The sequence below is a fragment of the Thamnophis elegans genome, chromosome Z (assembly GCF_009769535.1).
Source record: "Thamnophis elegans isolate rThaEle1 chromosome Z, rThaEle1.pri, whole genome shotgun sequence".
Lineage (NCBI taxonomy): Eukaryota > Metazoa > Chordata > Lepidosauria > Squamata > Colubridae > Thamnophis > Thamnophis elegans.
The window spans coordinates 105,489,280-105,515,231 of NC_045558.1; the positions used below are offsets into that span (position 1 = coordinate 105,489,280).

Genomic DNA, 25,952 nt, shown 5'->3' on the forward strand with positions numbered 1-25,952 from the left:
CTCATGGCATTTCTAACATTTTGCAGATTTATCCTTAAACACCTTTGCTAACCTTGAGGGCAGAAAATGCCATCTATATAACATTATATAAAGATTTTCTTTGCATGCAGTAGACATTGTTAATTTATAATTTCTATTCCATAATTTCTGCCACTGATCTAACTCAATCGAATAGCCAAAAATTTTAGCCCATACTATCATTGTCTCTTTTACTTGTTCATCTTCCATCTTAATACTTAACAAATAGCTACACATATTCTTTATCTGTCCCTGTTAAAATCTATCTAGTTCTATTAATTCTTTATTTAAACCATACATTTTAACATCCTTCTCGTATCTAGGTTGCATCTGCACATATGACACCATGTTATCTCAATCCCTTGATCACTCAATTCCTGTTTAGTTTTAAGTTCCCCCTTTTCATTTAAAATATCTTTATATCTGGTAACATTCATTATAGCAATAATATTTGGATAAATTAGTGCCTCCATTGTGGAAAGCCAGATTGGTATTTTCAAACAAAGTCGTTCTTTAATTTTTTCTCATAATAATAATACATTCCTAACATAGTGTCTTTGGAAATAGCTATGAATTTTGTTTTTTCCATACCATAAAAAAGCATGCCAACCTAGTTCAAGATCATGTCCTTCCAAGGTCTATAGTCTTTTGTTCCTCAAGCCAACCCATTATTTCACCCAAGTAAGTATCGAAGCCTGATAATACAAATCCCAATCTGGTAGCCCAAAACTACTTTAGTTTTAGAATCTTACAACATTTTCAAGCTTTTCCTTTGTTTTCTCTTGCCAAATATATTTTAATATTGTTTTATTTAATTCTTCAAAATATTTTTCCGGTTTTATTGGTATTGTTTGAAATAAATATAGCAATCTTGGCAGGATATTCATTTTTATAGTGGCTACTCTTCCTATCAATGATAGTTGTAGGTTTTTCCACTTCTCCAAATCCATTTTAATTTGTTGCACCAATAATTATAATTATCTTCTTTAATCATTACACACCTTGCCGTTAGTTGAATTCCTAAATATTTAGTTTTCTTGACTATCTGTATACTTATTTTCCTCTTTAGTTCTTTTTTCTGTGTGTCTGTAACAAGTAAAGACACTGCTGGGCCTTCCTTGTTATGGAACCAGTTTTGAGGGACCAGATGAGATTCTCTGCCAGGTGCACACCAAGGAATTTGGTGCTCTCTACGATCTCCACGGAGGAGCCATTGATCTTCAGTGGGGAGCGGTCGTGTTGTGTCCTCCTGAAGTCAACAACCATCTCTTTTGTTTTGTCTACATTCCGAGAAGGTTGTTGGCTTTACACCAGTTCGTTAACTTCTCCATCTCCTCTCTGTATGCTGTCTCATCGTTCTTGCTGATAAGACCCACCATGGCTGTGTCATCAGCAAACTTTATGATGTGATTCGAACTGTGCATTGCTACACAGTTGTGCGTCAGCAGGGTGAACAGCAGAGGACTGAGCATACAGCCCTGAGGGGCTCCAGTGCTCAGTATGATGATATTAGAAGTGTTGTTCACGATCTGGACTAGCTGAGGTCTTCCAGTCAAAAAGTCCAGGATCAAGTTACAGAGGGAGGTGCTCAGGCCCAACAGGGTCAGCTTCCTCATCAGGTGTTGAGCAATGATAGTTTTGAATGCTGAACTATGAACAGCATTCATATGTATGAGTCTTTGTTTTCTAAGTGAGTGAGGGCTAGATGGAGTGTAGTGGAGATGGCGTCGTCGATGGAGCGACTAGAGCGGTATGCAAACTGCAGTGGATCCAATGTTACGGGCAACAGGGTCTTTATGTGTCTCATGACAAGCCTCTCGAAGCACTTTATGATGATGGGAGTAAGTGCAATGGGATGGTAATCATTAAGGCAGTACATTGATGGTTTCTTCGGGACGGGGACAATGGTTGTTGTCTTGAAGCACTTTGGGACAACAGTGGTGCTTAGAGAGATGTTGAAGATATCGGTGAAAACATTTGCCAGTTGGTCTGCACATCCTCTGAACACTCTGCCAGAAATATTGTCTGGTCCCACAGCTTTCCGTGGCTTGACTCTGCTTAGATCCTCACATCAGTAGTGGAGAGACAAAGTAACTGGTTGTTGGAAGGAGGTGTGATCTTCCTTGCTGTCATGTCTTTCTGTGTTTCAAAACGGGTGTAGAAGCTGTTTAACACATCTGGAAGTGAGCCATCACTCCCACAGGCGGGTGGTGATGTTCTGTAATTAGTGATGGCTTGGATGCCCTGCCACATATGCTGTGTGTCGCCGCTGTTCGTGAACTGTTGGTGGATGCTCTGGGCATGTGCACGCTTAGCTTCTCTGATGGCCCGAGACAGATTGGCTCTCGCTGTTCTTAGGACTGATTTATCACCTGTCCTGAATGCAGAATCTTGGGGTTTTAGTAGCAATAGCAATAGCAGTAGACTTATATACCGCTTCATAGGCCTTTCAGGCCTCTCTAAGCGGTTTACAGAGAGTCAGCATATTGCCCCCAACAATCTGGGTCCTCATTTTACCCACCTCGGAAGGATGGAAGGCTGAGTCAACCCTGAGCCGGTGAGATTTGAACCGCTGAACTGCTGATCTAGCAGTAGCCTGCAGTGCTGCATTTAACCACTGCGCCACCTTAGTAGAGCATGTACCTCCACAGTTATCCATGGCTTCTGGTTGGGGTGTGAGATAATTTTCTTGGGACACTGCGACAAAATCAAAGCACTTGCTTATGTAGCTAGTCACTGACGATGTATATTCCTCCAAGTCAATGGAGTCACCATTGATAGCAGACTCCTTGAACATGTCCCAGTCAGTGCATTCAAAGCAGTCCTGAAGAGCAGAGATGGCTCCTGCTGGCCAGGTCATCACCTGCTTCCGAACTGGTCTTGAACACCTGGTGAATGGTTTGTATGCTGGAATTAGCATAACAGAGATGTGGTCTGAATAGCCAAGATGGGGATGGGGGTTCAAGCTGTAAAGCTGGCCCACGTAAGCAAGCAGCGCACCAGGGCCACGGATGGTGTTGGTTCTTGCACACACCTGATTCCGATTCCATGGCAGCCTTACTGTTACCTGAATGTCTTTGACTACTCCTAAGCTCATTAAGATATCACTGGGTACCCAAATTTAATTTCCAACTACATCTATGGCAATTAGATCCATTATCTCTCCTTATTTGACCTTTCTGGTTCTGCTATTTGCCTTCTGCCTACTTCATACTGAAAGCCCACCACGGTAGAGATCTGTTCTCTTTATTTTTTGTAAAGCTCCATATGTACCAATTGTAATTACAGTGATTTTAGTAATAAGAACAGCAGCAATAGGAAAACTCTAGTTCCAGAAGCTTTGTTGATTTGAAACATGTTTTTCTTTCATTTAATCCTTAATTTAGGCTCCACAAAGTCCTCCAAACAGATCTGATTTAAATGAGTTCAGAAATATAATGGTAGAATAATAGAATCCAGTAGATATATTTGGGGCACAGTGATCTAGTACAAATTAACAAGCTACCATATGATTACATTCAAATTCAAGACCAGACTAATTAATAGAGGACCGGAGAACTTGCTAATTTCAGCTGAGTCTGTGTGTATGGAGCACAGACATAACTATAAACCGTTTACTACTCTTGGATGAGGAAAACAAATCACAGCAGAGAATAGTAGAACATGAAATCTGCCAGTGAGCTATTTCTAATTTCTGACACTGAAAATAGACAAGCTGCCAACTGGGCACAACTGCCACAGGTCAGGTCCTGAGCCAAATGTGGTGCCTGTCATCAGAAAGAAGCAATAAATAGGACACAACTTGGTATCAGTTGCTTGTCAGAAAACAAAACCCAGAGACCTGTGGTGCTCTAAAAGCAGAAAAAGGAAAGAAAGGAAAGGAAATTATATACAGTCACTGGTCTGGCTCACCAAATATTAGACCCCCTTCCATTGTACTGAAAAGAAATGAAGTACATCTGGAGCAAGAACCAGGCAAAGGCATTTATAGAGAAATAGACAAATTATGGTACCCATTTCCCCCAAAAGCTGGAATGAAGTTTCTAAAAAATTTCTAAAAGTTACTGTCTCAAAATTGTAATTTTAAATATGTTAAGAAGGAGAAGTGACTAAATAAATGATTAAAATTTTGATACATTTTAAGCTTTCGTTTTGATTATGTTTACATTTTTAATTTTAAAAACATTGGAGCAAATCTCTTGCATGTTACTGAAAGTTTTTCAGATTATAAAGCTGTGCTTAAGCATAGAGCTGGAGGCGAGAAGATTAACAAAGACTAAGAAAAAGATTATAATAATGTTGTTAATTTTGTGGTTAATGACTTATATGACTCTTATCCCCTTCACTCCATTCAGACTGTGTGGACATAGAAATAGTTATTTACAGAAATTGTTTAGTAACTGATTAAACATAAAATGTGTAAAACTCACTATCATATGCTATTGCAGTGGCCACTGCCATAAATATAACTTCAAACTAGACGAATACATGGTAGAGGGGGAAAAAGTATCTTCTCAACTGAACTCAATTCCTGGAATTGTGTGGAAACATCCATTGTATAGTATAGTCTTTACTGTCATTGTACATCATGTATACAATGAAATTCGTTTTAGCCTCACTGGTGCAATCCATGACAAAAAACACAAACAACATTATAGTATAAAGAATAATCCCTATGCAAGTAATGGGGGGGGGGGGAGAGAGAGAAAGAAAGAAAAACTAGTCATACGTTTCCGTGTGTGCGTGGAGTGATTGTGGTTGTGTTTAAGAGTCTGACAGCCCAAGGACAGAAACTATTTTTAAATCTATTTGTTCGGCTGGCTATGCTTTGATGTCTTTTGCCCAATGGTAGAAGTGCGAAGATCTACTGACCAGGGTATGAATCCTCTTCCTTACTCTGCTAAAGCAGCAAGATCTGGTGATGTCATCCAGTGGTTTTAGAGGGCAACCAATGGTTTCTTGTGCCGAATTGATTACTCTCTATTGTGCCTTCCTGCCTGCAGCAGTTAAACCAGCGTACCATACTGTAATGCATGTGAGGACACTTTCTATCGTGGATCGATAGAAAGAGGTCATCAGCCATTATTTCATCTGATTTTTTCACAGGACTCTAGGGAAATGAAGTATCTGTTGGGCCTTGCCAATCACTAGGGACGTGTTATTTTTCCAGGTGAGATCTTGACTAATAAGCAGTCCCAAGAATTTAATAGGAAGCCCACTCCACACAGCCCCCCTCAACATACAGTGGGGCAACTTCTTTTCTGTGCTTCTGGAAATCTAACACCATCACCTTTGTCTTACTAGTATCTAGATATAACTTGTTTTTTGAACACCATGGTGATACCTTCTGGACTTCTTCCCTGTATGCAGATTCGGCCTTTCCAGTTATGAGACTCAACATCGTTGTGTCATCTGCAAACTTTATTATGATGTTGGATGATCAGTGGATATGCAGTCATGTGTATACAGCGAGTACAGATAGGGGCTGAGCACACAGCTCTGAGGGGAACCTGTGCTGAGCTTCAGGGTGGAAGATGTAAAGGACCCAGACCTTACTGTTTGTGGATGATCCTTCAGGAAGTCTTTGATCCAGTCACAAGAAAGAGGAGGGAAATTCAGGTCAGTCAGTTTTTTAGTGAGAATGCCTGGTGAGATGGTGTTAAAGGCCGAGCTATAGTCTATAAAAAGCATTCAGACATAATTCTCAGATTTCTCAAGATGGCTCAGTTCAATATGTAAAGCAGTGGCGATGGCGTACCCTGTCGAACTGTTGCTTCTATAAGCAAACTGGTGTTGATTGAAATTTGGTGGAAGACAGGACTTGAGGTGTCATAGGACCAGTCTCTCAAAGCACTTCATCACTATAGACGTCAGTGCAATGGGTCTATAGTCATTCAGGCTGTTCATGGCTGCTTTCTTCGGAACTGGGATAATTGTGGCTGCTTTCAAGTATGAGATGGGACTCTAGCCTGTTGCAGGGAGATGTTAAAAATTCTTGTCAGGTCCCTGTTAATTGGTCAGCACAGGTTTTTACCACTTTCCCCAGCTGGACCTGCAGCTTTGTTGGAATTTACAGCCTTCAGCACAGCTGTCACTTGATGTTCATCCAGGGTGAATGGCTGGAGGTTAGAGGACCTTTAGGCTTGAGCCACATAGACTGGTCTTTTGATCTCAAAGCGGGCAAAGAAGTTATTTAGCTCCACCAACAGCAGGGTACATCAGCATTGGCTATTTTTTTCGTATTGCCCTTATAGTTGGTTAGCTGTTGTAGCCCCTGCCACACCTGTCTTGAGTTATTATCTTCCAGATACTTCTCTACCTTTTGTTTGTATTTCTGTTTAGTCATCTTAATGCCTCTTTTCAAGTTTGCCCTGGCCTTGTTGTATTCGTCTTTGTTTCCTGCCCTGAAGATTGAGTTTTGTATTCTCAGAAGTGATTGTACCTCTAATGACCTCCAGGATTTATGATTACTGTAAACTCTGATGTGCTTATTCACTGTTACATTGTCTGTACATGTTTCAATGTATGAGAGTACAGTGTCAGTGAATTCTTGCAGCTCCAAATGTTCAAATATACTCCACTTGGTAGTCTCAAAGCAGTCCTGCAAGTGGCAGAGTGCTCCCTCTGGCCAGATTTTGACAGTTTTCTTGACTGGCCATATTCTTTTCCTAAGGGGGATATACTTTGGGCACAATAGCAGAGAGAGGTGGTCAGATGTACCCAGATGGGAGAGAAGGATTGCTCTATATGCCTTAAGTTCGAGTACATATGGTCTAGAATGTTCTTACCTCGGGTGGTACATTGCACATACTGTGGGAGAACAAATTTTAGACAGGCTTGATTAAAATCTCCAGCCACAACTAAAGTGCCCTCTAGGTAAGTTTGCTGCTGCCTCTAGATGGCGTCATGTAACCTAGAGAGCGCTGTACTAACATTTGCATCATGTGGAATATAGACAGCGGTGATAACTATCAAGAAATCTCTCTAGGTAAATAAAATGGCTGACAGGAGAGTTATAAATTCCATATCTGGAGAACAGTGTGTATAAATAACTCTGCTGTTACTACACCAGTCATTATGTCTATAAATACAAAGCCCTCCATCTTTGCTTTTACTGGAGTTGCCATTTCTGTCAAAGTGGTATGTGGTGCTGTTAATTAGCTCCATTGACGCATCCGGTACAAGTGGATGAAGCCAGGTCTCTGTGATGCTCATCACAGAGCAATTGCAGATGAGTTTATTCATTGCCATCTATAGCTCTAGTTCATCAATTTTGTGGACAAAGGATTTAACATTGGTTATAAAAATGCTTGGCAATGCTGGTCTGTGAGGCTGCTTCCATAACTGAGCTAGCAAACCAGTTCTGCATCCTTGCTTCTGCTTCCGCTCTCTTTACTGTCTCCTTGGCCCAACAACAATCCATGGGGAGCCCAGCAGTCTTACTATGTCACTCGGTATATTATTAGTTGACTACAAGATCCAATCTTTAGTAACTCCCCCCCGGGTATAGACTAGTTTTTGCCTACACACTTCATTGTGACACCAGGAGCTCAAAGCCGCAGCACCTATGCACACTACCATCTTGAAGGGGGAAATGTTGTTTTCCATACTGTTTTCTTGGCAACAATTATCTCTGGGTTTTTTAAGGGTTTTTTTCTTTTAACTTCCAAGTCTAGTTAACAGCCCTGGTATTCTTGTGCCATCTAAGAGCTAATCAAGCTTAATTTTGCTTAATCCCTGAGCCAAGATAAAGTCTGACAGGTAGTGTCACCTACTGAAATGAACAGAGAGAAGTGGGGAATGAACTCCACATTTTGAAATGTTCTAATTTGTCACATTTATATTATTACAAATCCATCAAAATAAACTTGCACCTACTCTTTAGCTTTTCCCTTTCACAAGAATAGGGCAATGCATTAGTATGGCCACGCTTAATATGTGTGTGTGTTTGTGTTTTTGTGTGTGTGTGTGCATGTGCATGTGTATGTGTGACATAAAACTTGTAGGGAGTATTCTAGGATGAACTTCCTTTTCATTTACTTAATATTGGTATGTCATTTGTTTCATTTAATTGCTATATCCATATCTATACATTTCCATGAAGTTTTTTTGGTGGGGGGGGGCAGCTGTACTCACATTGAGGTGTGAATTTGTGACTGTGACAGTTGCCTGGAGTCCTAAGGAGATATTGGGCAGTGATGGAGAAGTGTATAGGCTGAGTTGGCTAGCTGATCCATCCACAGTAACAGCTTGGTGCTGGGGCAACATCTATATAAAAGGAAAAGAAGGATTAGAAAGAAGGAGCAATAGATAAGACAATACAGATAAATAAGAATATGTCATATATAGCAAGAAGACGAAAGACTTGTTATTCTCCCAGTTCTTTAATGTGACCTCATTAACAAGGCAAGGCAGAGCAGAGATGTATCCTGGGATATAAAAGCTGAAAATAATTATTTTCTTATTTTATATATATTATATTCAAGAAGCAAAATAATAAATAGCCGAGGGATCGATGTCCCTGAATGTTGTTTAATATGCAGTCTGGAAACCTGTGGCTATGCTGGCCAGGAATTATGGGATTTATAGTCTAAGACATCTAGCCAGGCAGAGTTGGTAAGACCGTGACCCGTCAAAACCGCGCTCGACTAAACCGCGCCCGATTAAACCGCGTCGCTGACGTCATCAACAGGGCGACAACAGCCAGCGCAGAGAAAGAAGGGCGCTTTAAATAGCGCTTTGAAAGCAAGCCGGTTCAACTTAAGGTAAGGGTTAGGTTTAGAGTTAGGTTAAGGGTTAGGGTTAGGTTAAGGGTTAGGATTAGGTTTAGGGTTAGGTTAAGGGTTACGTTTAAGGTTAGGTTTAGGATTAGGTTTAGGGGTTAATTTTAGGTTTAGGGTTTACAGCGTGTTTCTGTCTCCGTGCTGTTGTCGCCCTGTTGATGACATCAGCGGCGCGGTTTAGTCGGGCGCGGTTTTGTGGTGGAACCGGTAAGACTAGTATAAGAATTTCCTCTTCAATTATCTGATAATCAGAGCAGATTTACGTGTGCTTGATAATCAAATATTAACCCAGTAAGAAATTATAGTTGTGATACAAAAACTCATCAATAAAACGAAGATTAATACTCCCCAATTCTTTTCAGAGAAACTTATCCACCAAGGAAACCAAATTAATATCTGTGTCAAAACTAAACTTGGACTGGATTGGATTTCTAATCCATATACAGTCATACGGCTGCATTTCCAGGCAGCTGGGACTCTGAACTTGTAAAGAGGTATTCACTGCTTTCTTTTTTGCTTTTAATCCTTAGACACATGAAAGAGGACACAAGTTACATTCCTCCAAATATTTCGTTCAATCTTGGTTCTGCCTCAACAAATCCCATCAAATTAGACTTTTTGGATTATTCTTACAACTCCATCAGTAATGATGTGAGATTCCAGCAGATAAGTATAATTGTTCCTAAACTGTGTTATAAACTTGTCACAAGACCATTACTGGTACATGTCTGCTAATATTAGGTTTTAGTATCTTATCCGCTGGGCTGAACAACTATCAAAGGTGCAATGAAGACCATTTTGGCTGACTCCATCCTCTTTCACCCTTTCCCCTCTTCTCTACTGCAGTTGGCCTGGTTGCATACTATCTGCCACTAACACTGTAGATCTTTTCTTTTTCTTTGGGTGCTTTACCACTGTAAAGTGAATGATACATTGGGAGTAAATGATAGTATCATTTTAAAGATAAAATTATAGTATATTTCAATTTGATGTAAGGTAGAATGAAAGCCTTACTTGCGTATGCACATATACACACAGACATACATATGCTCTGTTTCAAACTGTTATATGTACATTAACTGTATAATTGCCCTGCAGTATTCCCACATAGTTCTGCTAGCTGGACTGTTTCTGCCTCAGGATAATGTTAGATATTAAGCAATTAAATTCCTCATATATTTTTTAAGAAATCTCCCCATAGACCTAGATGATGAAGAAGATGATATTATAAGCATATTTCAAGCCAGAAATAGGTGTTTGGACAAGCTTAAATGATATTGCTCTTTACAATGTTGAAAAGCGGATCTGTCCACCAGGTGGTGCTTTGTTTTGTAACAGTGGGAAAACACTCTTTAGAAGTCTGCTGGGGAAAGGAACTGTCATGTAGAAAGTAATGATTGGCTCTTTTGCATTGCAGCTCAGCCCAATGCAGTCCAGCAGAAGTCAAGGGGAGAAAATTGCATTGAGCAAGCGAGATAATAGAAATACCCACAGAATTTTCCCCACAGAAGCAGAATAAATGTAAGTGAAAATCAGAAGAGAATATCTAGCTATGCTTTTCACAGACAAAACCATTTCTCTCTTCAGGGAACTTTCAGACTGTTACAAGAAGCCTGGCACTGTCCATATAAATACTGCATAGAATCACATACTTCTCTTGGAAAAGAGAACAAAAGCATTTAAAAATGTTTTTTTTCAACAGGCTTCCTATCACATTAAAAGCTTTTATTAAAGAGAAATAGTCAAGTGTGAATTTGCTGCTCTTCTTCATCCTTTCCAATGAGCCTCAGCCTTTCCTCTTGTTGCTGCCTTATCAGTTCTGGGACGATATTGGCTCACATATCTGGCCTGCATATATGTTAAAAACAACAGCATGCATTGGGGGTGCCATTTCCCAGTTGCCCCTTTCAGATGCATATCTCTGTTAAATATCCTACTTTGCTTTAGGATATTGCACCCTGTTTTGGATATCCCACTTTGCCACATTGCTATAGCTTCCTTTGGTCTGTATCCAATTCAGTGGGCTCCCATACCCCAGAGGGCCCAGCCTCCCTGGCTTTTAAGCAACCCTAGTTTCCTGTCACACTCTTCCCAGGTCTACTGCTGCTCCTTATTACCAGGAATAAAATGATACTTTCCAATGAGTCTCAGCCTTTCCTCTTGTTGCTGCCTTATCAGTTCTGGGACGATATTGGCGCACATATCTGGGCCTGATCCCATTTCAGGTTGGCCTTCCTGCTTTGGCTTATATATTTAGAGTGGGCACTTGCTTCTTCCAATGTAGGAATCTGTTCAACTAGAGAAACTGACCTTTCTATTTGACTTATATTTGTGAGTTTAGTACATGCTGTGGTATTGGGTCTGGTTTCATCAACCAGCACAGTGTTTAATTTTTGCAAGGGCGAAACTCACTTCCTTTAAGAGCCCAGAGGTTAGAATGTGTTAGGATGCAGTACTGCAGGTCACTGCTCATTCCGGGAGTTTGATTCTGAGCTGGTTGATTCAGCCTTCTATCCTTCAGAGATTGGTAAATGAGGCCCCAGATTGTTGGAGGCAATAGGCCGACTCTGTAAGCCACTGAGAGGGGGCTGTAAAGCACTATGAAGTGGTGTATAAGTCTTAAATGCTACTGCTTTCACATTTTGGCTTGCGTATATGTTATAAATCACTGCATTCAAAGGGGGTGCCATTTGCTAGTTGCCCCTTTCAGATGTATATCTCTGTTAGATATCCTACTTTGCTTTAGGATATTGCGCTGTGTTTTGGATAACTCACTCTGCCACCACATTGCCATAGCTTCCTTTAGTCTATATCCACTTCAGTGGGCTCCCAAATCCCAGAGGACCCCCTGATCTTTAGGCAACCCACCCACCAATAGACCCTTGTCTATTGTTACTACAGGAAACTAGTAGTCCTAGTTTGCTATCACTCTTCCTGGGTCTGTTGCTGTTCGTTATTACCAGGAATAAATTACAGTTCTCCTTAAATTCAAGTTGTTTCCACCCTTCATTGCCATCTGTTCCATCATAACCACCATGATCATCCTTATACCACCACATTCAGCTGCTTTGCTGCAAGGCTTTTATTGCTGCTGTTTGCCAAGCCAGATTGGCTGCCTAGGGAAGAGGCAGGGCACCATCAGTCCAAGGTGATCTCAGGTAGCCTGCCAAGATAATCTTAGTCTGCCCATTCATAGTGATTAAAAGAATTGAAATTTCTATTATGTTATTACCTAAAAGAGACTTGTAATGAAATATATTGTAGATTTAACTTCCAAGAAAATTCTCTAGAATGTATAAAGCTACTTCAAACATGTTGAAAATGAAGGGTCATTCTATTATGTATGGTGGACTTATAAAAAAGCCTGAAATTTGTAGGTTTAAATACATATAACGACACAAAGAATTGTAAAATTAAAGGCACTTTTTTCTTGAAAAGGTAACCAGACTGTTTTTTCCTTGAGGAGGAAGATGTTTTATTTCGCACCCTAGAAACTTCATCAGTTCTGATGGTGAAGGGAATGGATGAATAGGTACTGAGAATTGAGACAGGATGGTGGGAGGGTAGGTTCTCATAGGATGTGGTGGGGAGATGATGGAAGGATTGTATTCTCTGAGAGCTGTTGAGGCCACTTGAGTGGTTATATGTGGCTTCAGGGTTACCTGAATCAGGGTGCAATTGATTGTTGAATGTTCTTTGAACTGTTGCAAGGGCAGAATTGTAAACTGGAGAGAGGTGATGTCTTATTGTTCTGCCTCTGTTAAGGAAGAGGTATTTAATTCTAACCCTCCTTCAAACAAATGGTCCTTTTTATCCGAAATGTGGACTTTGCTGTCTTCAAAAGAATGACTCTTTCAGTTGCAAATAGGTCTGCTGAAACTTGTCCTGATGGGTTTGATCTCTTATATTGTACTATGTGCTTGTGAAGTGGTTGTTTGTTTCACCAATGTACAAATCTGCATATCATTACTCAATTTGTGTCTGGCTGTTTTATCCTGGGACTGGACAATCTCTGCCTTAATGTATTATTGGCTTTAAAGTGAACATATATATTGTGTTGAACTGAACATGTCAACATTATGTTGTGTTGAATTTATTGTGTTGAACTGAAATCAGAACTTTTCCTGCTAGGATTAATGGACAGTCAAGTAGAAAAGAGCCATAGATATGCCACACATATTTTTATATATGATTACTACTGCAAGGCTATTATATGCACAAAAATAGAAATGCTCTGAAATAGCCACAGCAAAGGGATGGTTGGTGAAGAATTAGTGAGATGGCAAATTTAACTTATTTGATTAAAAATAAATAACTACATTTATCAATAATTGGAAAACCCTGGTAGACATTTTAATGAAAAAAAAGAAAAAATGATTTTCTGATTTATGTGTTTGAGGATTAGTATGCATGGACTATGGAAATGATAGTTGGTCTTACCTGAACTGCATTTCTCAGGGTCTTGTGGGAGGAGGCATCGATGGGTTATTCTCACATCTAATTTGCCCTGAGACTGAGGTTAAATTCGAGGCCATGCCTCCTGCTTGAGGCTGTCGGTCTATGGAGAATTCTGGACAAGGAAAAAGGTAGGGAAAACACACTACCTACCCCCCAATCCTGACTAGTCAGAGATAGCCAAGACCAGCATGGGTCAGGACCCCTAACTGAAATGGCATCCTAAAACTGGGTGGGAGCTGATTCCTCCCACAAGACTCCGAGAAATGCAGTTCAGGTAAGACCAACTGTGATTCTCCAGAGTAGCTTGTAGGAGGAGTCATCAATGAGACATACCAAATCTGGTGTCCAAGGGAGGGCAATCATTGGTCCTGAATCCCTCAAGTGTCCAGCACTCCCTGCAACTCCCTCCTACCGAAGGAAGCCTCAGCAGAAGCATATGCATCCAACTAGTAGTGCCTTATAAAAGGCAACGGGGAAGCCCATATGGCCACCCTACAGATATCCTCAATTAGCATCTGGGTTGACCAGGTCACCACCCTGGCCACACCCCTAGTAGAGTGTGCATAATTCCAGCCAGCACCGTAAGCCTTCAAGCTTCATAAGGTCTGGTGATTGTTAAGGTAATCCACCTACCGATGGTAGAGGGTGACACCCTTGCCCCCAGGGTAGATGGCTGGAAGGAGATTGCCTCCGACCTTCTGAAAGGAGAAGTGCGCCTCAGAGCCCTCCTGACATCCAAGCAATGCCAGGAACACTTCCTCTCCTGGAAGGCACTAGACAGAAGTCCGGTAACACCACATCCTGAGCCCTATGGAATGGGAAGTTTACTTTTGGCAAGAAGGAAGGGTACAGTCTGAGGACGCCTCTATTGTCATGAAACATACACAGGTCAGCTGTGGATGATAATGTGCTGATTTCAGAGATACAGTATGTCTGGCGGATGTAATTGTCACCAGGAAAACCACCTTAAGGGTGAGAAATTGAAGGCTCACCCTGTCTCAAAGGGAGCCTCAGCCAGTGCCTGAAGGACTCTGGGCAGATATCAGATTGGGAACCGGTGAATCACTGGGGGCCTAAGATTTGATGCCCCCCTGAAGGAACCTCTTCATAACCAGGTGTTGAGCCAAGGAGCGAGAGCCCACATCCCCTAGGATGGTGGCCAATGCCACCATCTACCTACGGAGAGTGCTATGAGAAAGACCTTTCTCAAGCCCATCCTGGAGGAATTCCAAATCTGCGGAGCTGCTACCCTTGCCAGCTTCACTTGCACAGATCGGCACCATGACACAAAGGAGGATTACGTAGCATTGTAAATGTGAATAGTGGATTGCCTCCTTGAAGCCTCAATAGTCCTAATCATCCTGGCCGAGAAATATGTCACTCTCAATTGTTCCCGCTCAAGTGCCAAGTGGTCAACTGAAGCCATTAGGGCTCCGGATGGACCAGGTCCCCCTGACACAGAGCTATCTCTCCCCATGGAATCCTCCAATGGGGAGATATAGACAGACCCACCAGGTCTACAAACCAAGGCTTCCGGGGCCAATAGGGAGCTACCATGATCACCTCCGTCCTCTCTATCATTAACTTCCTCAGAATTCTTGGGAGGAAGGGGAAGGAAGGCATAGAGGAGACCCGTTGTCCATCTGCAATGAATAGTGTTGACATCCACAGCTCTGTGAGATGGAAACCGGGAGATGAACCTCTGGACCTGTGTGTTTGCTGGTGTGGTCTGCCGAACCTCTGGCAAATCTTGGTAAAAATGCTGAGATGCAACTGCCACTCCCCGTGGTCCACGGTCGCCCTGCTGAGCCAGTCAGCTTGCTGGTTCTCCATTCCCAAGATATGTTCCATCCTCAGCAAGAAAAATGTCATTCTGCCCAATTCCCCAGCCTCACTGCCTGGTCTCGAAGAGCCAGCGAGTGGGTGCCCCCTTGCTTATTGACATGGGCCTTGGCAGCGATGTTTTCCATCAGGACCAGAACATGTTGTCTTTCGACCTGCACCTTGAAGTGGCGCAGGGCCAGGTGGACTGCTCTGAGCTCCAGCCAACTGATATTTTTCTGAAAGTCCGAGGAATTTAACAATTTTAAATCGAGGATCGCTCCTTGAACTCTTGGGGACCACAAACAAATTCGAGTAGAACCTCAAGCACGTCTCCTTCTCTGAAACTAACTCCACCACCCAGATATCCAGCAAATGCTGAATAGCCTTATGCATGAGCTTATGCTTGACCTGGTTCCTGGAGGAGGAAAAGATTCTGAATCAGTTCGGGGGGGGGGGGGTTGAGAATGAAATTCCAAACCTAAACCAAACCTGACAATATTTAGGACCCAGGCATCCATAGTGATGCTGTCCCAGTGATCTGCAAATAAGGCAAGGTGGCTGCCTATAGGGTGATCCAATCCCAAATCACTTACTTCTACAGTAGGGACAGTCACCTCACCCCACATCGAAAGGGCCGCTTACTAGGTTGCTGGTACCTGTCCCTGTCCCTGCAGTATTGCCTGTCTCCCTGTTTAGGGTATCTAGAGGAAGAGTACCTCTGCTGCTGAAAGTCTTGGTCGGGAGGCGATATGCAGGCCTCCTCGGGTAAGGGGCTGACTGCTGCTCAGAGCGCTTGGTCGCTGCAGAAAGAACCTTCTACTTGTTTTTATCTTCCACCACAATGGGGTCCAGGGAAGTGCCAAACAACTTCTCACCAGAATACTCAGCCGCCGCCACTTGGATCCACTGCCAACTGTGCAACCACAGGAGATGCTTGGAAGCAACTGAAGAAGAGAGGGCTCTAGAGGCATACTTAACTGCGTCTAGTATGGCATCCACCAAAAACTGAGCATCCGCCATCAGCTTCTTTATGTCCTGCAGAAGGCGCACATCTGAAGAGGTGGCTCTCTCCTACACCTGTTCAAACCAAAGCAGTGTGGTTCTATTGAAGAAGGAAGTGGTCGCCTTGATCGTCCAAACCACAGTCTGGAAGATGTTGTAGAGAAGCAGTTCTGCCTTCTTATCCCCCACTTTGACATTGTTGGCGGTCATCTGTCACCACTGAAGAAGAAGAGGCGAGCGCGGCCACTGGAGAATCCATCGAGGGAATCTGCAAGGCTTGTGCGAAGGAAGACTCAAGATTATAGATCTTGATTATAATCTTCCTTCAAGGTTATTGAAGAAGGCCTGTGGGGTGAGTATGATCTGCATGGTGAGGGGCTAATACTGTCTCTTGAATGCCTCGCAGCAGCTATGGTGACTCTCTTTCCAGGCTCCTGCTGCTTGCTGGCACCCCCTTTCCTGGAGGACTTGGAGGTGCTCTTCTTTGCAGGGGCCCTCCCTCTCACCAAAGGGGCAGCTCCCCGAGATGTCCCCTTACCAGGATTAGAATCACCGGGTGATCCAGGAGCAGCTGCTCCAATGTGTCTCATGGCAATCCGCCATCTTGCGCCGCTCTCCCCTTGTAAGTATTCAAGGCCAAAAATGCTGCCTAACCACCTCCGATCTCCTCCCTGCCTTTCAGCTGGCTGGGGCTGCTGTCGAGTGGTTCACAGGTCATTTGAACCGGCGCGCCCTCTCAAAATGGCGCTACTGATCCATGACTCGATGTCTCTGCTCCCCTGACCAGCTGGAGGCCATCTCCAGAATCATGGAGGAACTCTTGTCTCTCCAGTGCCCACAGGCATTCACAGTGGCCCAGGACTACCAGCGGTGAGCTGAAAAGGAGCGCCGTTCCTCGCGCTCCGGCCATGTGCATCTCCTCCAAGCTGCTGCCCAGCTCAAAATGGCGACCACCAACCATGCAGTCCTATGCCGTTAGTGAGTTCCGCTGAACCACTCCTCCAGGGGCCCTCAGTGAATCCCTGTGACCCCCCCCCTATGGAAAAAGGGGTCGCAGCTTCCAGTGCCCTGCAGCGCGCAGAACTGGAGCCACACTACAACCGTCCAGAGGTTCGGCAGCTCCTCACACACAGCAAAGCACAGCTTATGCTCAAATACACACACTCTAAAGGAGAGGAGGTGGGAAGAGTTAAGGGTGAAAAAAAACAAACACTCAAGTCCAAAACCGAAGAGCCAAGCAAAACAGTTCTCTATTGGACTGAGACTAAACTGGGCCAAGCAGGAGGAAGTAGAGCGGTGTGACCTTGAATTTAACTCTGAGCAGATTGGACGTGAAAATAATCCATCGATGACTCCTCCCACAAGCTACTCTAGAGAAGAAGGAAATTATAATGTAACCTTAGAGAGAGAGATTAAATAAAATTCATTTATAAGTGTTAAAAAGATTGAAGCTGCTTCTTTATAAAAAATTTCCTTTTCAATTTCCTTTTCTGTTTTCTTTGTTTCAAATATTTATACTTTTTATCTTGTTAAAAATTGTTCTGTAAAAATTACAATGTATGTATGTATGTATGTATGTATGTATTTGTAGATTTTCACGGGTGTAGGTATGCTGGTCTTGTTGTATTCGGGTCTTTTCCCGTATAAGATTGAGATTGTCTTGGCAACGTTTCAGTGAGGACTTGGCTTAGGAAAGCAGTAAGAGATGTTCTACCCCATTGCTACTCTCACATTTAATCTGTGAAGCTAAAATAATGACAGACCACATCTACTGGTGAGACCCAGATAAGCGCAGCCATCTGAGCCTGGATTTCTGCCCCAAGTCAACACATTATTTAAAACAACTAATAGTGGAATAAATATGTACAGGTAAACAAGAAAAGAAACAAAGCAGCATATCACAGCAGGTAGCAACACTCTTTCACTAGCCTTACCTCAGTATGTATATTAGGCACTGACCCAGTAAGCCCATTTTCTGTGATGGCGCAGTTGGAGCTATTTGGGGAACTTGGGCCAGATCCAGGAGCACTGTTGCACATTGAAGACACTGCAATGAAAGTGGGGGGAGGGGTTGCCAGCATGTCAGTCCTCCGCTGAATTAAGATGCTCTTGTGCCCAAATAGGCTATTGAAAATTTCACTTTTTATTTTGAAGCAGAATCAAGTGTCAACTCACATGGTAGCAAAAAAAATATTAGAAAAATGTAAAATTCACTCATTGGTTTGGCTTTCCTTTCTAAGAGAACAAAGCACCAAAGAATGTTCACATAATAAAGAAATATCATCATGCTACACAACATACAATTTACATAAGCTGCATTAAAAAATCCCTAGCTCCATGTTTCTAGTTCACAAGGCTATTAACTGAACAGCTGTCTCAACTGAAAGCAATTATTCCAAACAATATTCCCTCAGTCTTCTTTTATAAGATTTATTGAAATGAAAGGATACCATTATAGAATTTCAGTGACTAATGATTCCAAATTTTCCCTGTATACATATATACATGTGGATGGAGATTTTCTTAGTCTCTTTCTAACAGTTTTCCAATGAACTGGTGAGGAAATAGTTCTTTTCACTAATAATCGAGAATCTTGCAGGTGGCTATTTATAAGTTAGCTTCCTGAAATTGACTATTACCTCTATTTGTAATTCTGTAAACTATAAACTATTACCTCCATTTGTGATTTTCTAATCAAAATGTTTAGATTTCCTTGTTTTATCAGAATTGGTTAAAAAAGAGAAGGATGCAAGACATGATTCCACCACACAGAAATGAATGCCCCTAGCTTAGTCTTTGACATTTCAAATTCACCTTTCTACATCAACTATAAATACAGAAGTGAAACAAAGAGAACTCTCTAGTTTCCAAGAAGGAGCCTCAGGTTGCTAAGAGCTTAAATGCCAACCTTCTATACTCCCCCTTTTCCCAGTTAAAATAAAAATTTATTCAGAATTTTCTACAACGCCAACAGCTTAAATGCCCACCAAATAAATTGCCACTACCTAGATTATCAGTGATACATCTAAAATGAATGCATTATATAGGGTTCACCGACAAATGCGCCATTGACAAAAGCGTGCTGACAAAACCGCGGCGAGAAAACCACAAGGTTGAAATCGCGCCAACGAATGTGCGCAAAAGCGCACAGAAGTGCGCTGACAAAAGCGTGCCATCAAAAAACAATGAAAACAACTTAATAACCCTAATCCTAACCCTTAACTTAACTTAGATCGCGCTTTTGTGGGCACGGTTTTGTTGATGCGTTGTGGGTGCATTTATGACATCGCGGTTTTCTTGCCGCGGTTTTGTCGGCACGCTATTGTCGTGCGCGCATTTGTTGGGTCATGATTATATAGTATATTTACTTATTCCTGAGCTTTTTCAATCTGTTCTTAGGCTTATCTATCCCTCCTCTTAGACTGCAATATATTTAAGAGGTCTTTGAATAATTATCACATTACTGAGAGTTATGTCATCATACTATTGGCTCAAGATTAAACTAAAAATATTCAAACATTTCTTCCTCTTTCATGTTTTTTAAAAAAAAGAAATGCTATAATTCTGACATTCATATTTTCTGGCCTCAATTATTGTGCTCCCTTTTGACTAGATTTCTAGTCATATCCAAATTCATGATGCAATAATGTATAAGTAATAAAATTTAATTAGTATTAGTTATTAGTTGGAATTTGATACCGTGTTTGTCAGGCATGCCTAATATAGTATGAGAATTTAGCCATGATTAATATACTTTATAGTTTAGTTCAAATTTATTTTTGAGTCTCATTAAAATCTCTAATATACCTGAAAAAATCCATAAGGTGAAAAGTAAAATGAAAATGACAGAAAAATAAACTAGAACTAGCCAAATAAAGAAAAATTATTTTAATTCTCTGAAAAATTAATTCAACTTTGATTTCATCTTCTTCACCACCAATCCATGTTAAAATAAAAACATGGCTTCATGTCATCACAATGTAATTTAAGCAGAGTGCTCTTAGCTAAGCTATCACTGCTCAATGAATATAGTTTAAAATAGAAAACTCCATCTTTCAAGCAGAAGAGAGAGGAAAGTGGGAGGAAATTGTACAAGGCTCTCTATTGTTCCATTCTTTAGGAAAACAAATGATTGTTTTATCTATTTTGCCAAATTTCTTCTTTAATTGCAATGTTTTGACCTCCAGTATCCTGTTTCATCAAACACTTTGTAGCATACAGAGTATACCAGAGCACACTTTTAGTTTTTTATCAGTCATTTTTCTCCCTTCTTGACATACTTGCGGGGAGGACTGAAGAATGAAATGTTTCATCCACCTTTTTAAAAAAGCAAATGATACTTAGCTGGGCTAATGTCCTCTCTCACCTGTAATTTCAATTGCTCGTTTTTTGAAGGTGCTGATGACTGTCCCATCTTTCCTCCGCAACAGAGGACTGCTTCTTCTCTCTGCCACCTTCTGTTTTAATCGTGAGCGCACTTTTAAATTGGGTTCTGAGGCTGAAAGGAAGAGGCAGGCAAGAATGAAAACTAAGGTTCCCTAAACTAAGTTGACTGAAATAGACTTAGGCAAGAAAGCAAATTGTAGTGAAGAGAAGTAGCTAATTGCATCTTCATTTACCAGATCAATCATACTGCTTCAAGAAAGAGTGACCTTTTTTATAAATATATTTATTCTCCATTTCTGAAACATAACAATAAAACATTAATTCCCAATACAGTATCTTCTAATTCTACCAAATGCCAGCCACCATAGCTAAATGTCAAAGTCCATGATATCTAGACTCGGAATGACTCCAAAAAGAAATAAAGAATTTAAGCAGAAAGTAGTTGTCCTCGTCCTCCTCCTTCTTCTGGAAGGTACTCTACATAGACAACTTTTTCCATTCAGCTCTTATGTCTTTTTAAAAGACTAAGTAGACCCCTGTTGGGTCAAGCTTATGATCCATTTAATCCATTCATTAGCTATCCAGGTGCATTCAGGAAGTTCATAAACAAAGACAGAAGTGTTGTTGTCGTCTTCCCCTATTGCTAACAGCTGTCTGGGATTACAAAAGTAGTAAATAGCTACCAGGACTAGCAGCCATGGATAGTTGATCTTTTATAAATTTGTTCAGTCCCCTTTGAAAACTTAGTGGCCATTATACCATCTGATTACTGCAAATCCCATGGTTTTGCTACATACCATTTCTACATGTTGAAAGTATATAAAATCACACAATGCTAAATGAACTATTAACTATTATTCAGATCTTATCACTTTAGAGACTATAACATAGAAATTGGCTAGTTTCTCTGTACCACCTTTTCAAGATCTTAATTTTTTCAAACTGTGTATTTTTTACTTGTAACCACGATCTTGGCAAGATTCAAATAACCACAAAATATACTAGCAGACTGAGAGTGGGGAGAACAATGGGGAGAACCACTAGATAGTTAATAGCTTCTCCAATCAAAAAGATGAAGAAGTGATGGGAAAAAATTCTTTACTGACTTAAGACCTTAGATACCGTACATGCTGCCAGTCACTAGGTTAGGAAGACAAACAGTCAGACTTGGCATAAGGCAGCTTCCTATGTTCCTAAAATTTCCTGATTTCACATAGCAGCTGGGCTGTTTTTTTCCAACTTAGTTTGACTGTAAAAAAAGCTTTTGCAAAAACCAGCTGAGCTGTTACACAATTAGCATCTAAACAGCTGATTTCTTGCAAGGGAGCACTGATTGCATCTAAATATAGGCTGTTTGTTAAGTCAGTCTTCACAGTACATTTATCCAGTTCTGTACTGTAAGTTTAGAATTCATGTCATAATAATATTTTAGCAGAATGAGAATTTGGTATGTGAGATTGATTTTCAGCCAGAAGTTGAGCTTTTCACATTATTGTATAACACACTTGAATGAATATTCTTAATTTGTAGTTCATCAGATTAAATCAATTTTTCTTTCCTTTGCTCTATCAGCACTAGCCATTGTCTTTACAAGCTAATACATTTAAGGTGCAGAAAGCCATTCAAATTGACCCTCTCCTCTTTTTTTATTCTTCAACTATTGGTTTTTACTAACCAGTTTTCCGGAGTGGAAAGTCATCTCTGCTATCATAAGTGCCAAGTAAAGGTAGTTTGCAAGAGGCTGGTGTTCCCGGGCTTCCTGTCTGGGGAGGGGAACTCTGGTCCAATGAGGTATGATGAGCCCCCCTGCACAAATCAGAAAAAAATCCCAGGTTTATTTATTTATTAAGAAAATTTACATGGCTGTCCAACTCACTCTTGGTGACTCTGGGTAGCTTACAAAGAAAACCAATAACCCCACCATCATCAAGAGTTAAATCAAGATGTTTGTACACTAATCGGCATACAGCATACAAGTAATGTCAGTCACATACTGCCTCATTTAGCAATCATTCCGAGTTACAATAGTGTAAAAAAACCACAACCAAACAATTGTCTACTCAATCTTCAAATTTATGAGTCGCAGCACCCCACAATCAAGAGGTCACCATTTCTGTACTTTGCAACAGAGATAATGAAGAAAGTGGAAGTAAATTGTAAGGCAGTCAATGATTTTCTACAGTGACCATAGCGCTTAGCAACTTACTCATAACACTTGTGGTGGCCAAGCGAGGACAACCTCTGCTTTTTCCAAAAATATCTTTCTGCTTTCTCCATTCATATTGGATTGCATTTTTACCTTATAGTTACTTGGCATTTCTTTAAATTTCACTGAATGAAAAGGGCAATCAGAACAAAGTATATTCAGTAGTGAAAGGCCACTAATAAAGATGGATGCAGTTATCATTCATTTTTTCATCTAACTTGTTTTTTCTGTGTAACCTGAAATTCTTCTACCCGTATTTTTCAGAGTATAAGACCCACCGGAGTATAAGACACACCAAGGTTTTGAAGAGGCAATTAAAAAAAAAAAGTAAGTAGATAGATAGAGGAAGAGATAGGGAGAGAAAGAGAGAGAAATACAGTAGGTAGGTAGGTAGATAAAGGGATAGAGAGAGAGAGAAATAGAGAGAGAGAGTAGGTAGGTAGGTAGGTAGGTAGGTAGAAATAGAAAGAGAGAAAAACAGTAGATAGGTAGGGAGAGAGAGAGTAGTTAGGTAGGTAGATAAAGGGATAGAGAGAGAGAGAAATAGAGATAGAAAAATACAGTAGATAGGGATGGAGGGAGAGAGAGAGTAGGTAGGTAGGTAGCTAAAGGGATAGAGAGAGAGAAATATAGTAGATAGGTAGGGAGAGAGTAGTTAGGCAGGTAGATAAAGGTATATATATAGAGAGAAATAGAGATAGAGAAATGCAGTAGATAGGGATGGAGGAAGAGAGTAGGTAGGTAGGTAGGTAGGTTAGGTAGCTCAAGGGATAGAGAGAGAAATATAGTAGATAGGTAGGAAATGTGTGTAGGTAGGTAGAGAGACAGATAGAGAGAAATAGAGATAGAGAGAAATACAGAAGATAGGTAGGTATTTTTGCTGGCACAGCACTTGACCAATGTAATTCTCATCAATCAATTAAAGAGCTTTCCAAAAGGAAAAAAAAAGTTTTTGCATTCTGCAAACCTCCCAAAAAAGACCAATTTTTCACAAAAATGAGCCCATTTTTTTTCCAAAAAAAGGCTTGAATAGCCTTGGTGGGGCTTGCAGAGTGCCCCGGGGGGGCCCTCAAAAAAGACCAAAAAACCGGCCTGTTTTTCAATAAAATGGGCCCGTTTTTTTGTCAAAAAAATTGAATGCATAGCCTTATAGAGACTTATAGAGGCTTATAGAGTGCTGCTGGGGGGTGGGGGTGCAAAAAGCCCTGTTTTTGTTCATTTCTGCCCTCCCCAGCCCCCAGGAGCTCTCTGAAAGCCTCCATAAGGGTATGCACGGCCATTTTGATGAAGGGGGCAGGGCTGCGGGAGGCAAAAAATGCTGTATTCGGTGTATAAGATGCACCCAGATTTTCAGCCTCTTTTTTGAGGAAAAAAGGTGAGTTTTATATTCTGAAAAATACGGTACCTTTTGATTCAACTTTGATGAAAGAGTTCTGTAATATCAGAATGCTCATTAACCCTACCATTTTGAGATGAAAATGGTATCATGATTCTTAAATTTGAAGTAAAAAGGAAGATTGGAAGGAAGATCACAGTAATCTTTATGTTTTCCATTTCCATTTCCCATTTTGGCTGGAGAATGATCACTGATTTTGTATAATAATACAGATCTTCAGCCCAAAATTTAACTGGTTATTTGATCAATATTAATACCATTTCATCAAGCAACATAGAGTATCCATTTGTCATTAGAGCTTAAACCACTACATCAAATTCAGTCTGAAATCTATGGCCTTTTCTATGAAATAGCAATTCAAAGAAAAAATTCTGAAAGCTACTTGATAGTAGAAGCATGAAAATAAGTACAGGCATAACTGGGTAAGACTGGAAAGGGCTTAGTGATATTTCCAGTAAAACTGCTAGTTTAGCTGAGAAATGGATTTGACCAGATGCTATACAAATTAGATGAAGATGTACTATTGTTGTGAACAGAAAAGGAAGTAAAAAGTGTCTCACGCTTCCAATTCCCCCACAATTCATTATCCAAAAATAGAATTTGCTTTTGCATGCACAGACATATACATATATACACAGAAGAAACACACAAGCTGGCATACTGGTGAGGGAACTGTGAAAACGCTATTTTGAGCGAGATGAATGAATGAACTACCTCCCACCATAATATAATTATGTAAATATAATTATTTGCTAAGGAAGAACCCAAGAAATACAGTTAAATTTAGAGAAAATTGAGTCCTTGAAAATGAAAGACATATTCCTATTCTTTCCTATTGCCAGATATACTGAGCAAATATCAGTTGCATACTGGCTGTATAGCTCTTCCATGTTTGTGATTGAAGTATTTGTTCTAGATCTGAAACTCAACTCTATGCACAGCCTGTCCTAAATTAGACTTAGTTGAAAATTCTAGAGCAGGGTTTCCTCAATCTTGGCAACTTTCAGGTATATGGATTTCAACTCCCAGAATTCTGTAGCCAGCATGCTGACTAGGAAATTCTGCGAGTTGAAATCCATACATTTTAAAGTTGCCAAGATTGAGAAACCCTGTCCTAGAGACAAAGGAAAGACTTACCAGCATTTGGGATGCTGGGAGAGGGAATGATTCAAGCCACCCACTGTAGTTGGCTCTTTTGACTTGCTGAGAAGGAACTCTTGAAGTTTCAGCTTCACTTCAGTGCTTGCAATAGCACCTTTAAAAATTATAGAAAAACACTGGTAGAAAACATTAAAGGCAAGTTGAGATGTTATCTCCCTTCCCTAACCTGGGGCTATGCAAATATGTGACCTTCAATTCTCACAAGTATGCCAGTGAAATGTGTTCAGGGACACTACTCTTCTTATCTTGTATTTCAGGCTAAAAACCTATTTTTAAAACCCAGCATCAATCAAGCTTACAAACTGGAGGGAAATCCACTTTTCCTAAGCACACTGGCAAGAATTTTTATCACATCATCTTCACATATTCCTGAAGAATTCCATCACAGAGTTACATTTACTGTATTTTTTAAATCATTCTTTATTCAGTTATTATGAGGTGGAGGTTACAACACAATATTGAAGAGCCAAGCCAGACACAGTATAACATCCAAAAATGCCTGAAATTTTATTGTCTTTAAGCATGTTATACAATCCCAAATCAGGGGTACGTCCCTTGAGGTTTGCCATTGAGATCTCTCAATTCAGCCCATCCCCATGTTGCTGTTGACACAGATAATTGTAAGTTGTCAAGAGCTTAGTCATGCTGGAGAAAAGTGGTAAAACTGTCCATCCAGAGTGAAAAAGAATTTGCATATGTTTTATGACTGTACATAAAT

General features: G+C 40.7%; 1 protein-coding gene across 8 annotated transcripts in view; it reads right to left on the reverse strand.

Annotated features, from left to right (window-relative positions):
• HDAC5 (histone deacetylase 5) overlaps positions 1–25,952 on the reverse strand; it is a 160,940-nt gene that overhangs the window by 48,085 nt on the left and 86,903 nt on the right. For all 8 annotated transcript variants that reach the window (XM_032238121.1, XM_032238117.1, XM_032238120.1 and 5 more), the window contains 5 exons: positions 25,211–25,328; positions 22,147–22,277; positions 20,452–20,583; positions 18,020–18,132; positions 8,155–8,286 (listed from right to left, as the gene is read on the reverse strand). In XM_032238121.1, the coding sequence (XP_032094012.1) occupies positions 8,155–8,286; positions 18,020–18,132; positions 20,452–20,583; positions 22,147–22,277; positions 25,211–25,328 (626 nt within the window). The remainder of the gene's footprint in view (positions 1–8,154; positions 8,287–18,019; positions 18,133–20,451; positions 20,584–22,146; positions 22,278–25,210; positions 25,329–25,952) is intronic.